The 12,609-nt window shown below is 42.3% G+C and overlaps 1 protein-coding gene across 8 annotated transcripts in view; it reads right to left on the bottom strand.

Annotated features, from left to right (window-relative positions):
* The window catches only part of DEPDC5 (DEP domain containing 5), a 129,978-nt gene that overhangs the window by 79,381 nt on the left and 37,988 nt on the right, over nt 1–12,609 (bottom strand). For all 8 annotated transcript variants that reach the window (XM_029922052.1, XM_029922054.1, XM_029922050.1 and 5 more), the window contains exons 13-17: nt 9,477–9,580; nt 9,134–9,208; nt 7,006–7,140; nt 6,098–6,159; nt 5,883–5,956 (exon numbers count right to left, since the gene is read on the bottom strand). In XM_029922052.1, coding sequence (XP_029777912.1) covers nt 5,883–5,956; nt 6,098–6,159; nt 7,006–7,140; nt 9,134–9,208; nt 9,477–9,580 — 450 coding nt within the window. The remainder of the gene's footprint in view (nt 1–5,882; nt 5,957–6,097; nt 6,160–7,005; nt 7,141–9,133; nt 9,209–9,476; nt 9,581–12,609) is intronic.

Below are 12,609 nucleotides of genomic sequence, written 5' to 3'. Positions count from 1 at the left end.
AAGGAAAAAATGGTCTCAAGAAAAGAGGGCACAAATCATCAAATTCTTATCCCTTTGAAAATCATATAATTTTTAAAACTTATTTATTTTAAGAGAGAGAGAGGGGTGCCTGGGTGGCTCAGTTGGTTAAGCCTCCGACTTCAGCTCAGGTCAGATCTCACGTTCGTGGGTTTGAGCCCCACGTCAGGCTCTGTGCTGACAGCTAGCTCAGAGCCTGGAGCCTGCTTGCAGTTCTGTGTCTCCTTCTCTCTGCCCCTTCCCCTCTCATGCTCTGTTTCTCTCTGTATCAAAAATAAATAAAACATTAAAAAAAATTAAAAAAAAAAGAGAGAGCATGAGCATGGGAGGGCCAGAGAGGAGAGAGAGAAACTGAAGCAGGCTCCACACTGATGGTGTGAGCCACCCAGGCACACTGAGCCACCCAGGCACCCCTGGAAATCATATCTTAATGTAGTGATGTCAGATACGCAAAAAAAACTGGGAGATCCAACCTTGCCCTGGGTATAATGAATAAATGAGTAACAGACGCTGTACAGCTTTTTCCATTTCTTAGGCATGTCTCTGTAGTCTCTTTTATCCATAATTAACTTATGAGAAAGATGTTTTGAATAATAACCAATCCCCATCTTCCATCATTACTCTGATCAAAAAAAAAAGGTTATCAATAGATAACCAGTGAACTGTAAGGGCAATCCAATAACTAACACATTATGCATTATGTGCATAACATAAGAATATGAACTATGGGAACCTGGGTGGCTCAGTGGGTTAAGCATTCAACTTTGGCTCAGGTCATGATCTCGCAGACCATGGTTCCAGCCCTGCACTGGACTCTGTGCTGTTGGTGGGAAGCTTGCTCAGGATTTTATTGCTCTCCCTCTCTACCGCTCCTCCACTTGCACTTGCTCTCTCTCTCTCTCTCAAAATAAATAAATAAACTTAAAAAAAAAAAAAGAGGGGCATCTGGGTGGCTCAGTTAAGCATTCAACTCTTGGTTTCGGCTCAGGTTATGATCTTACGTTTCATGAGTTCAAACCCTGTGTTGGGCTCTGTGCTGGCAGTACGGAGCCTCCTTGGAATTCTCCTTTTCCCCCTCTCTCTGTCCCTCCCCCATTCACTCTCTCTGGCTCTCTCAAAATGAGTAAATAAGCTTAAAAAAAAAAAAGAATACCAACTACAGTCAGACCTGCAGTCCAACTAGCCCCTGGGACTTGGCTCCTCAGAGTTGTACTAAGGAAAGTACCAAATAGAGGATGCTGCTTGCTTTCCAGACATTAGTTGCAAAAGATCTGAGTATTAAAGTAATATTATCCAGAAGAATGAGTTTCTATTAGATTTATCCACATGAAATTGCTGTGTTCAAAGGTCAAAACCAGTATAAAAATCACAATTTCATATTGTTTAAACCAACGCCTTCAGCTTTGCCATGAACTTGCTGCTCAACCCTTGGCAAGCCAAGTTACCCTCCTGGAATTCAGGTTCCCATCTATCCAGAGTGACTGGGGGGTCTCTATGATCTTTAAAAGACTCCAGGAATAGCCTGTGACATTCCCAAATGCCAGTTTTATAACTCTTATGTATCTGTTATTAATTTGCTTTTTGGATCAATTTTCATGACTAGCCAATAGTACTTGGAGAGTAAGTTTTCACTGAAGACTTGATTATGCTTCAAGTAAGGTCTCTGGCCTTGTGGAATGATTTTGAAGAGGCAAGTACACAGGATAAGAACAATGGCCCTTACAAGCAGCTGTGCATCTCTGGCCACAAGCCCTCTTTGCTCTTGTCCCTGAGTAGCTCAAGCAAACAAAGCTCATAGTAAGATGTGAAAAGCAGGCCTCAGGCCATCCCTGCTCTTAGATTCTGAAGCCCTACATGTGCGAGTCTATTGTCCATCTTAAATGGTATCAGAGAGCCAATTTAGGATGAAAAATAAAGTGATAAATCAAAAAACCTTCAAGTTATTAATTAAAATTTGAGGAAATTACAGTGTTTAAGTTCATATACAATTTTGTGTGTGATAACTACTCTCTCCCTTAATTATTTGCTAACCCAACATAAAACAATGAAATATGGTGTATAACTAAATAGTAGCTGTTTTCTTATGGTAAAAAAATCTAAATGTCTATTCAGGGGCACGCCTGAGTGTCTCAGTCAGGTAAGTGTCCAACTCTTGGTTTCGGCTCAGGCTGTGTGCTGGCAGCATGGAGCCTGCTTGGATTCTTTCTCTCCTTTTCTCTCTTCTTCTCTCTGTGCCTCTGCCCCACTTGCACACTCTCTCTTTCCCAAAAATAAATAAACATTAAAAAAATGTTTTTAAAGAATCTGAATGACTAAATGACTATTCAAAGATTACAAATCCAGGGGCACATGAGTGGTTCAGTTGGTTCAGCACTGACTCTTGATTTCGGCGCACGTCATGATCCGAGGGTCATGGGAATACGCCCCATTTGGGGTGCCACACTGAGTGTGGAGCCTGCTTAGGATTCTCTCTCTCTTCCTCTGCCCTTCTCCCTATCTCATACTCTCCCTCCTTTCTCTCTTTCTTTCTATCTATATATGAAATAAGTTCCTATATATTTTACATGTATATAAAATAAGTAAGATTATAAATTTAAATCTAATTAGAGGACTAATAAAAAAGAAGACTCATCAAGGCATCTGGGAGACTTAGTCAGTTGAGCATCTGACTCTTGATTTCAGCTCAAGTCATGATCTCAGAGTTCATGGGATTGAGCTCCACATCCAGCTCTGTGTTGACAGTGTAGAGTCTCTCTCCCTCTCTCTCTGCCCCTCCTCTACTCATGCCCACTTGCACGTACACTCTCTCTCAGAACAAGTGGATAAACTTTAAAGAAAAAAAAATGAAAATGCTTTATTTATTTATTTTTGTTTTTTGTTTTGTTTTGTTTTTGAGAGATAGAGAAAGAAAGCACAAGCAGGGGAGGGTCAAAGAGAGAGGGAGACACAGAATCTGAAATAGGCTCCAGGCTCTGAGTTGGCTGTCAGCACAGAGCCCGACACGGGGCTTGAACCCACGAACCGTGAGATCATGACCTGAGCCAAAGCTGGAAGCCGGACGCTTAACCGGCTGAGCCACCCAGGCACCCCCAAAAAATGCTTTAATAAAAAGAAGATACATTGTCTCTGAAATAAGTGAAAAAAAAAGTTCAAAATACTATTTTATTTGACCCATACTTTTAAAATGACAGTAACACCAGGGGCACCTGGGTGGCTCAGTTAAACATCTGACTCTTGGTTTTGGCTCAGGTCATGATCTCATAGTTGTGGGACTGAGCCCTCCATCAGGGTCCATGCTGAGTGTGGATCCTACTTGGGATTCTTTCGATCCTCTCTCTGCTCCTCCCCTTCACATGTTTGTGAGATCTCTTGCTCTCTCAAAATAAGAAAATAATCATTAAAAAAAAAATAACAGTGGGGTGCATGGGTGGCTCAGTGAGTTAAGCCTCCAACTTCGGCTCAGGTCATGATCATACGACTTTTGAGTTCAAGTCATGCATGGGGCTCTGTGCTGACAGCTCAGAGCCTGTAGCCTGCTTTGGATCCTCTTTCTCCGTCTTTCTCTGCTCCTTCCCTGCTCACGCTGTCTCTCTCTCTCTCTCTCAAAAATAAATTTAATAAGTTAAAAAAAATTTAATAGGGGCACCTGGGTGGCTCAGTCAGATAAGTGTCCGACTTTGGCTCAGGTCATAATCTCACAGTTCATGGGTTCGAGCCCCGTGTCAGGCTCCGTGCTGACAGCTCAGAGCCTAAAGCCTGCTTCAGATTCTCTGTCTCCTTCTGTCTCTATCTCTCAAAATAAAATAAAAACATTTAAAAAATTTAATAAATAACAGTAACATTGGGGTGCCTGGGTGCCTGAGTCGGTCAAGTGTCCGTTTGACTTTGGCTCAGATAGTGATTTTGCAATTTGTGAGTTTGAGCCCCATATTGGATGCTGCACTGACAGTGTGGAGCCTGCTTCGGGTTCTCTCTCTTCTCTCTCTCCCCTCCCCTGCTCTCTCACTTTCTCTCTCTCAAAATACATAAACTTAAAAAAAAAAACTTTTTCATATTGTGTATTTGGTTGCAAGTAAGATTTTTACTTAGAAAAAGGCTCTGTTGCTTAAGGAAAAAAATAGAAAGGAAGGAGAAAACTACTGGTTTAAAGAAGTGACTGTTGATGGGAGGCAGGGGCAATGTGCCGCCCAGGAGACATCTGCCAATGCAGCAGACATTTTATTTTTTGTTTTGTTTTGTTTTTTAGTCTAAATTATATCCCTCCTCAGTTTCCAACATTTTCAACTGAATACTCCATAAACATGCAGGCATTTTAAAAACAAAAAACAAAAAACCATGAAGGGCACCTGGGTGGCTCAGTCAGTTGAGCGTTCGACTTCAGCTCAGGGCATGATCCTGTGGTTCACGGGTTTGAGCCCCACATCAGGCTCTGTGCTGACAGCTCGGAGCCTGGAGCCTGCTTCGGATTCTGTCTCTCCCTCTCTCTCTGTCCATCCACTGCTCATGTCCTGTCTCTCTCTCTCTCTCTCAAAAATAAACATTAAATAACATTTTTTTAAATAGGGTTGTTTAAAAAAATAATTAATTTAAAAATATTGCAACACTAAAAAAGTAATAGTTCAAGGCTTTTCACTTTTCACAGGCTTGAGGATATCTTGTTCTCATAGTAAATTTCCAGAAGGTATGAGATCTACCTGCAGTATTTCAAACAATTTAACTCGCTCTAGGATTTTGGGTTTTTTAATTTATTTTGAGAGAGAATTGGGGGGAAGGGGAAGAGAGAGAATTCCAAGCAGGATCCACACTCTCAGCGCAGAGTCTGACACGGGGCTCGAATTCACAAACTGTGAGAATATGACCTGAGTTGAAATCAAGAATCGGAAGCTTCACTGACTGGGCCACCCAGGTGCCCCTCTCCAGGTTTTCTGATAGGAAAATTCACTTAGTCACGGTTCCCGCAGATATTCTGGTTGTCACACTGTGGCTGGGTGCCATTGGCATCTAGTGGGTGGAGGCCAGGGATGCTGCTCAACAGGCTACAATGCACTGGGCACAGCCCCAACAACAAAAGAATGATCTAGCCCAAAATGTCAGTAGTGTCCAGGTTAAGAAACCCTGTTCTAAAGGACAGAATGAAGAAAGCGATCAGAAAGACACACTATGAAGATAATAAAAAAAAAAATGAGGACTAGGGGTGCCTGGGTGGCTCAGTCTGTTAAGCCTCTGACTCTTGGTTTCAGCTCAGGTCATGATCTCAGTTTCATGGATCTGAGCCCTGTTGGGCTCTGCATTGGCAACGTGGAGTCTGCTTGGGATTCTCTTTCTTTCCATCTCTCTCTGCCCCTCCCCTACTCAGGCTGGCTCTGTCTCTCTCAAAATAAATATATAAACTAAAAAAAAAAAAAATGAGGACTGGGATAAGGCAGTGGCTCTGACAGAGGCATCAGAGACACCAGCCTTGAGCCTCAATCAGCAGAAACACTGAGACCTTGTTCCATGTGAAGAAGAGACACAGGGATTTTTCTACAAACAGAGAATGCCAGGCACATTGTTGGTCTGTTATGGTCTCTGGAAGTTGAGAATAGTAAGAGCTGGGGTTAATAATAAAAGTAAGTCCTTCAAAATTTGCTTTTATTTCTTTTCTCACTCTAGACTGCTCCTGTGTTACTGCCACTGCTTTGCATGTATAGAAGCTCTAAGCAAAAAAAAAAAAAAAAAAAGCTCTAAGCAAATGTTAGAACTTTAGAACTTTGGCTTCCACATTTTTTTGGCAAAAGGTTTTATAGTAAGAACAGATGTGAAGACAAAATGGCAAGGAAGTTGTTCAACACCCTTATTATCTACAGTGAATCAAGGTTACCCACCTGTGGTTTATCCAGTGAGGAATATTATAGTCATCGCCCAGTCGAGAATCACGAGGTGCACTTCGATTATGTAGCTGTAAGGGAAAAAGCTAGTGCACAGATCAGCTAAAAAACAAGTAGGATGTGGAACTGCTCCAGCTTTTGTTTTTAAGTATTTTTAAGATCACTCTAGTACTAGAGACTGGCCTTTAGTAAGCAATCCAAAATCGAATTACCTTGAACAATGGGACAGCATGTAATGGTTGCTCCCCCATGCACACCAAGTCCACGCCAATTCCTAAAAAGAGAAGACAAAAAGAGTTTGGGGTGGGGGTGGGAAGAAGTGGAGATAAATGTCTCAATCTATTGACAATATTATTTAACTAAGTCAGGGTATGAGGCAAAACCAACTTTCCATCCTATGATTTATAACCTCACAGGGCTGCCTACACAGCAAAGAAGGAAAGCAATGCCTTTTGTCTGTTTCCTCTTTAACAGATCCCATCACACCTGCCATTACTGAGTGCTTGACAGTTAGCCTTGAACTGCTTGGCAGATCATGATTTGTCAAAAAGACAACCCAGGCCTCTATTACTAAAGTTTCATCGCTAGAAAGGAAAAGAAATCTTGAAATTTCAGTAAGACAGCAATACAATCTATACCGTTTTAACAGAGCTTCTTAATCAACAACCCAGGATTTACACTCCACCCCCATCTTTTTGAAGCCCAAATATAATAGAGTCAGGGTTACAAACTGGGAAAGCATGACACATCACGGAGGGAGAACTAGATTAGACGATCTGATGGTAATCCCCAAGATGGGCTGATGACACACTGGTTCCTTGAAACAACCCCCCAAAAAGAGTTCTCCAGTGTCACATATGTTTGGAAAACTCTGAGTACCTGTTATGCCCATTAGAGATAAACAAGATACACTAAAAAGTTAAAACCTGCAATTAGGGAATCTGCTTAAACTGTATATGACCGACCATTTCCCAAACTGATTTGACCATAGAACTTTTTTTGTCCCCTAACATTATTCACATCCCCAGGATCTCCGATGCACAAAGCCAGAGAAAGCTCACAGTTCTAAGGGTAAGTCAGGTTATAAACAGTCAAGACAGTGCAAACCAGGGAGCATTACCATTATCTATCATTCGCTGCTTGGTCAAGATCATGAGTAGACGGTCCACTTCAAACACACCCACTCCTGGTGTGATCACCACAGACATCTGCCCAGTTCGGTCAAAGTTGCGGTTGATGTAATGCTTGTCAAACACTTGAAAGAAAGTAAAAGTTCTCAAATGAAGATGTTACGGCTTTTCAGAAACTAGCCACTCGCGAGCCTCTCTGTGCCTTCAGAGTGTTTTGTCCATGTTTCTATTGCAGCAATTGTCAATTCTGACCTAAATTCTAGTTAGTCGTATGTACATCTGCCTTTCCCCTTCTACATTAAGAACTTGAACACAATATTATGCCACTGTTGCTTTTGTTAATATTCCCTTGTCGATGCCTCATACTTACCTTGGGTAGTCTTAAATACCCAAATTTCATGTCATTAATTTAAACAATCTATAAATGAGTCTGTATTGAAACTTACAAAAGTCAAATATTAATTTAAGACAATATTTAAGAGAGCAGACAGAACCTTGGGATGACTTTGTAAATTTGGCAAGTTAATTTTTATTTTGGTACAATCCTTACTTTGGAAAAGCAAAGATATTCCAATATAACAAAAAGATTTACTAATAAAAGACTCCGTGCTTGGGTGCCTGACTCTTGATTTCAGCTCATGTCATGATCTCACAGTTCATGAGTTCAAGCCCCTCTTCGGGCTCCACGCTGACAGTGCAAAGCCTGCTTGAGATTCTCTCTCTCCTTCTCTCTTTCCCTCTTTCTCTCTCTCAAAATAAATAAACTAATAAAAAAAAAAGACCCCATACTTTAGAATCCCCAGCACCTTGGTGTAGACACGTAGGCAGGTTATAAGCACAGTGAAGTGACCACACATCATTACTTCTACTACTGGCCAGTGTCAGTGGATGCCTAACCAGCGCTGGGCCTATCAGACTCTCTGCTGGGAACACGAATTCTGAACAGAGAGCAGAGAGCTGACAGCAGAGCCAGGAGCTGAACACTGCTCCAGGAATTCCTGCTGCTGCATTTCCTAGAGCCACTTTGTGCCCCACCTTCTTCTGCATAATGTTCAAGCCTTTCCTGAGGCCCTACCAGGTCCCTATATTGTGAGAGTAATTTTTTCTTTTTTGTGTAAACCAATTCAGTAGGTTTCTGTTATTTACAAACAAAGCATATCAGCTAACACATCCAGGAACAAACATAAGAGAAGATGTCACACCATACTGTTAAAAAGAGTCCTTCTTGGAAGGGAACTGACAGTAGAGGGAGGAAGGAGATCTTCATTTTTACTTGATACACCTCTGATTATTTGGTTTTTAGAAACATGGGTTCCTTTTGTAATTAAAAAAAAAAAAAAAAAAAGCCTGGGGTGCCTGAGCGGCTCAGTCAGTTAAGCATCCAACTTTGGCTCAGGTCATGATCTCATGGTTCGTGAGTTCAAGCCCTACATCAGACTCACATTGACAGTGTGGAGTCTGCTTGGGATTCTCCCCCGCCCCCCCACTTGCACGCACATGTTCTCACTCTGTCTCAAAATAGATAATGGTTAAAAAAAGATTTAAAAAATTACTTAGAAGCAATTGAGGGATGGGGTATAAAACAGCAGTTTTTAGTAAAACAGCCCAAGGAAGATACCCTCCAGTTCTTTACTCTCAGGTTACCATGAGAAGCAGATGAGAATAGCAAGTTAATTCCCAATGGGAGATCTAAGAGCTAAATGTTGGCCATTAAAACTGTCCAATCAGAAGTAACTGCTTTCAGTTAATCTTTGGAATACCTGGGTAGGAAGATCTGCAACTGGGTCTGGGTCTTTGGACATTAGTAAAACATTAATAAAAAGAAGTTCATAGCCATATGGTAAACAAGTAGCCAGAGCACCACAGCTGGTATCCTTACTCACCATTAATAAACTTTTTTTTTTAATGTTTTATTAATTTTTGATACAGGAGAGACAGAGCACGAGAGGGGAAGGGTCAGAGAGAGAAGGAGACACAACTGGAAGCAGGTTCCAGGCTCTGAGCTAGCCGTCAGCACAGAGCCTGACGCGGGGCTCGAACCCACGAACGTGAGATCTGACCTGAGTCGAAGTCAGAGGCTTAACCGACTGAGCCACCTAGGCGCCCCTCCTTACTCACCATTAAATGACAGATTGATGGCCTCTAAGTAGTTTCCTTGTGCTGAGGTAGAATTGTCTCCTTGAGGAAAGCCCTCTGAAGCAAAAGACACAAGAGAAGGAAAAGCATCCCATGAAAGATGAACTCTTAAAGAACAAGTAGAAAGACACTGGCCCTGTAGTAGGTACACTATTGAACTTACTGGATACCTAGTGAACCATCAGACCCACCTAAAAATAGAAACCTGACCAAAAGCAGAAACTCTGCCCAGCCCTGGGAAGGAAGCAAACATGAACCTCTTGTCTCCCAGCCTCCATCCTATACCTCCTTCCCTGCTGCACTATCTGCCATATGAAAGCAGTACCTGCCTGTTCCAGTCGCACCAACACTGGATACTGGATAAAGAGTTTTTTAATGGTCACAAGGAGTGATGTCCACTCTTCTCTCCTCTCGTTCTGCACCACCACTCTGAAAAGAATATTGTCATAAAATAGACACTGAACAGCTATTATATACATCAAGTCCCTCACAGGGTTTCAAAGGAAAGGAGATGGGATTTCCAGAGTTAAGGTCATTTATTATATAATAGTAAGTATTAAAGCCAAGTGCATGTAACAAACATTAACAAAGACCTCTATTATCAACTTATATAGATTGAAAACAAAAAGTAAGAAAATATTAAAAATTGCCTTGAAATTATATTAATGCCTAGTACTGAGCAGGAACATGAAATCATCTTATAATGAAGATCTTTTCATTATATACCACCTAATTATTACATGAAGATAATTATATAATAATTAGGTGATATATATTGAAAAGATCTTCATTATCTTCATATAATAATTAGGTGGTATATAAAAAACCTAAAGTAAAGCATCTATATGTAGGTTTTATGTATATATACAATAAACAAATCTAGGTCAGGGAGCTAGATTAGTAGAAAGGGATAGGGAGGCATCGGTTTACCATAGACCTTGCAAACCAAAAAATATTGAACCATGTGAATGTATTACCAAAAAAAAAAAAAAATAGGGACACCAGAGTGGCTCAGTCAATTAGGCGTCTGACTTCGGCTCAAGTCGTGATCTCGTGGTCCATGGGTTAGAGCCCCGCATAGGGCTCTGTGCTGACAGCTCTGAGCCTGGAGCCTGCTTCAAATTCTGTGTCTACCTATCTCTGCCCCTCCCCTACTTACACTCTGTCTCTGTATCTCTCTCTCTCTCTCTCTCAAAAAAATGAATAAACATTAAAAGAAAACTTCTTAAATAATAAAATAAAATGAAAAAAATATGTACACACATATCTACTAATCCAGTAATTTTAATCCTAGGAATTTATTCTATTAAAATTTTTTTAATGCTTTTTATTTATTTTTGAGAGACAGAGCGAACAGGGGAGGGTCAGAGAGAGAGGGAGACACAGAATCTGAAACAGGCTCCAGGTTCTGAGCTAGCTGTCATCACAGAGCCCGACGCGGGGATCAAACCCACGAACCGTGAGATCTGACCTGAGCCGAAGCCGGATGCTTAACCAACTGAGCCACCCAGGCGCCCCCTAGGAATTTATTCTAAAGAAACATACAGGAGGGGAGGAGCCAAGATGGCGGAGAGGAAGGGAGCTCTGTAAACTTCGTCTGCTGCATCGATCGAACTGAGAAGGACATTACTCTCATCTGCAGGAGCGGAAGGAGAAAATACAGACTCCAGAAGGAAGAGAGCCTCAAGGATAACTGAGTGAGTGAGTGTGAACTGGGGAGATTGGAAAACGGGCCAGCCCGAGACAGGCAGCAGAGGTGGGAGCCCCAGCCCAACGCGGGGCAAGCGCGCGGAACCTGAGAGACAAAGGGAAGAGACAGAGAGACTGAACATGCTCATAGATAGTACTGCCTCTGGGGAAGAGGTAAAGAACGCCTAACCGCGCTTGGAGAGAGAAGCTCACTCCATAGATAACTGCTGGGTAGCCTAAATTCCGAACCCAGGTGGCGCAAGGGAAAGAATAGCTTCCAGCCCGGCACCATCTTGGCGAGGAGTCAGCGCTGCGGCAGCGGCAGTGTCAGGGGTGCTCACTTCGACCTCAGTTTTGGGAGTGGGAGCACGCACTTCATTTCCACAGCGCATCTCACCCCCAGCATTGGCCATGTGAACCCTGAATCCCGGGTGCCAATAGGGAAAAAATAGCCCCCACCTCTGCGCAATCCCAGCAGGGAGTTGGTGGCGGTGGAGACCTGGGTGCGCGCGCGGGCTGCAGGAGCTCCCAGCTCATTTCCAGCAGCTCCTGGCGCCTCCGGCAACAGCTGTGCACTCATTCCTCCCCCAACGCAAACACAATCCTGGTTGGGGCGGTGGGTCTGTGACAGCGGGCACTTTACCTCCTGCTGCACATCTCACCTCAGGCAGGGGCAGCTGAAATCCCTGCCTCACCCAAGACAAACAGATTCCTCCCTCTAAGAAGCCAGCCACCAAAGCAAATACATCTCATCTGTGGTAGCATAGAAGTGCATGGACTGGAAAGATCTCCTTGTGCCACAGTTGAGCGGAGTTGTATTTTCCAGGCATGCCTTGGTTCAGACTCATTAGAGTGGCCTACAGTTCGTAGTTCAGCGGAGCTTGGCGTGCCGCCTATCTAATCTCTGCAGACACCAAGGCAGAGCCTCTGAGAGGAGCCTCTGAGACCTACCACACCAAACCATATCCATCCACTAAGGGGAGCTGCTGGGTTTTTTGGTTTTTTTAATAATATTTTTTTTCTTCAATTTTTTTCTTTTATTTTTTCTGTGTGTATTTTCTTGTTATTATTACTTTTTTTTACTTAAATTTTTTAAATTTTTACTCCTTATTTTCCTTTCTCCTTTCTCCCTTTTTTTTTCTTTACCTTCTTGCAATCCAGATATATTCTCCTATATCTGATCCCTACCTCTCCCCTCAACTGGTCATACACTTTTAGACTGTCCACTGTCCTTTGTTGTCTCTGACCCCTTTATTATTTTTTTTTCTTTACTTCTTCTCTTCTTTTCGTCTCTTTCCTCTCCATTCTCTTTATTTTCTTTCCCCCTTTTAATGTGCTTGTTTGTTTGATTTGTCTGTGCGTTTGTGTGTTACTGTTCCCTCTGTGTTTGTCTGTTTTCCTTCTTAGGGCTACACCAAGAAACAAGCCAAAGAGTGCATGACGGCGAGTCCCAAATATTACTGAGTAGGGAAATAAAATATTCAAAGGCACAACAAGAGAAACTGAGAGACACAATTAAAAGAATATTTCCTGAAACGACAGACCCTGGACAGTCAATAAGCCTCCTTTAACAGAGAAATATTAACAGGTGCACAGTGCACAACGAGCTTTCTAAAGGTGACAAGAGACAGAAAACTAGCAAAATGACAAAACGAAGGAACTCTCCCCTGAAGAACCTCCAGGAGGAAGTCAAAGCCACAGAAATGCTCAAGGCAGGTCTAGACAACATCCCGGATCAAGAATTTAAAAAACTTGTCATAATATTAATC

The sequence above is a fragment of the Suricata suricatta genome, chromosome 14, assembly GCF_006229205.1.
Source record: "Suricata suricatta isolate VVHF042 chromosome 14, meerkat_22Aug2017_6uvM2_HiC, whole genome shotgun sequence".
In the NCBI taxonomy this organism is placed as follows: domain Eukaryota; kingdom Metazoa; phylum Chordata; class Mammalia; order Carnivora; family Herpestidae; genus Suricata; species Suricata suricatta.
This window is presented reverse-complemented; position numbering and strand designations above follow the sequence as displayed.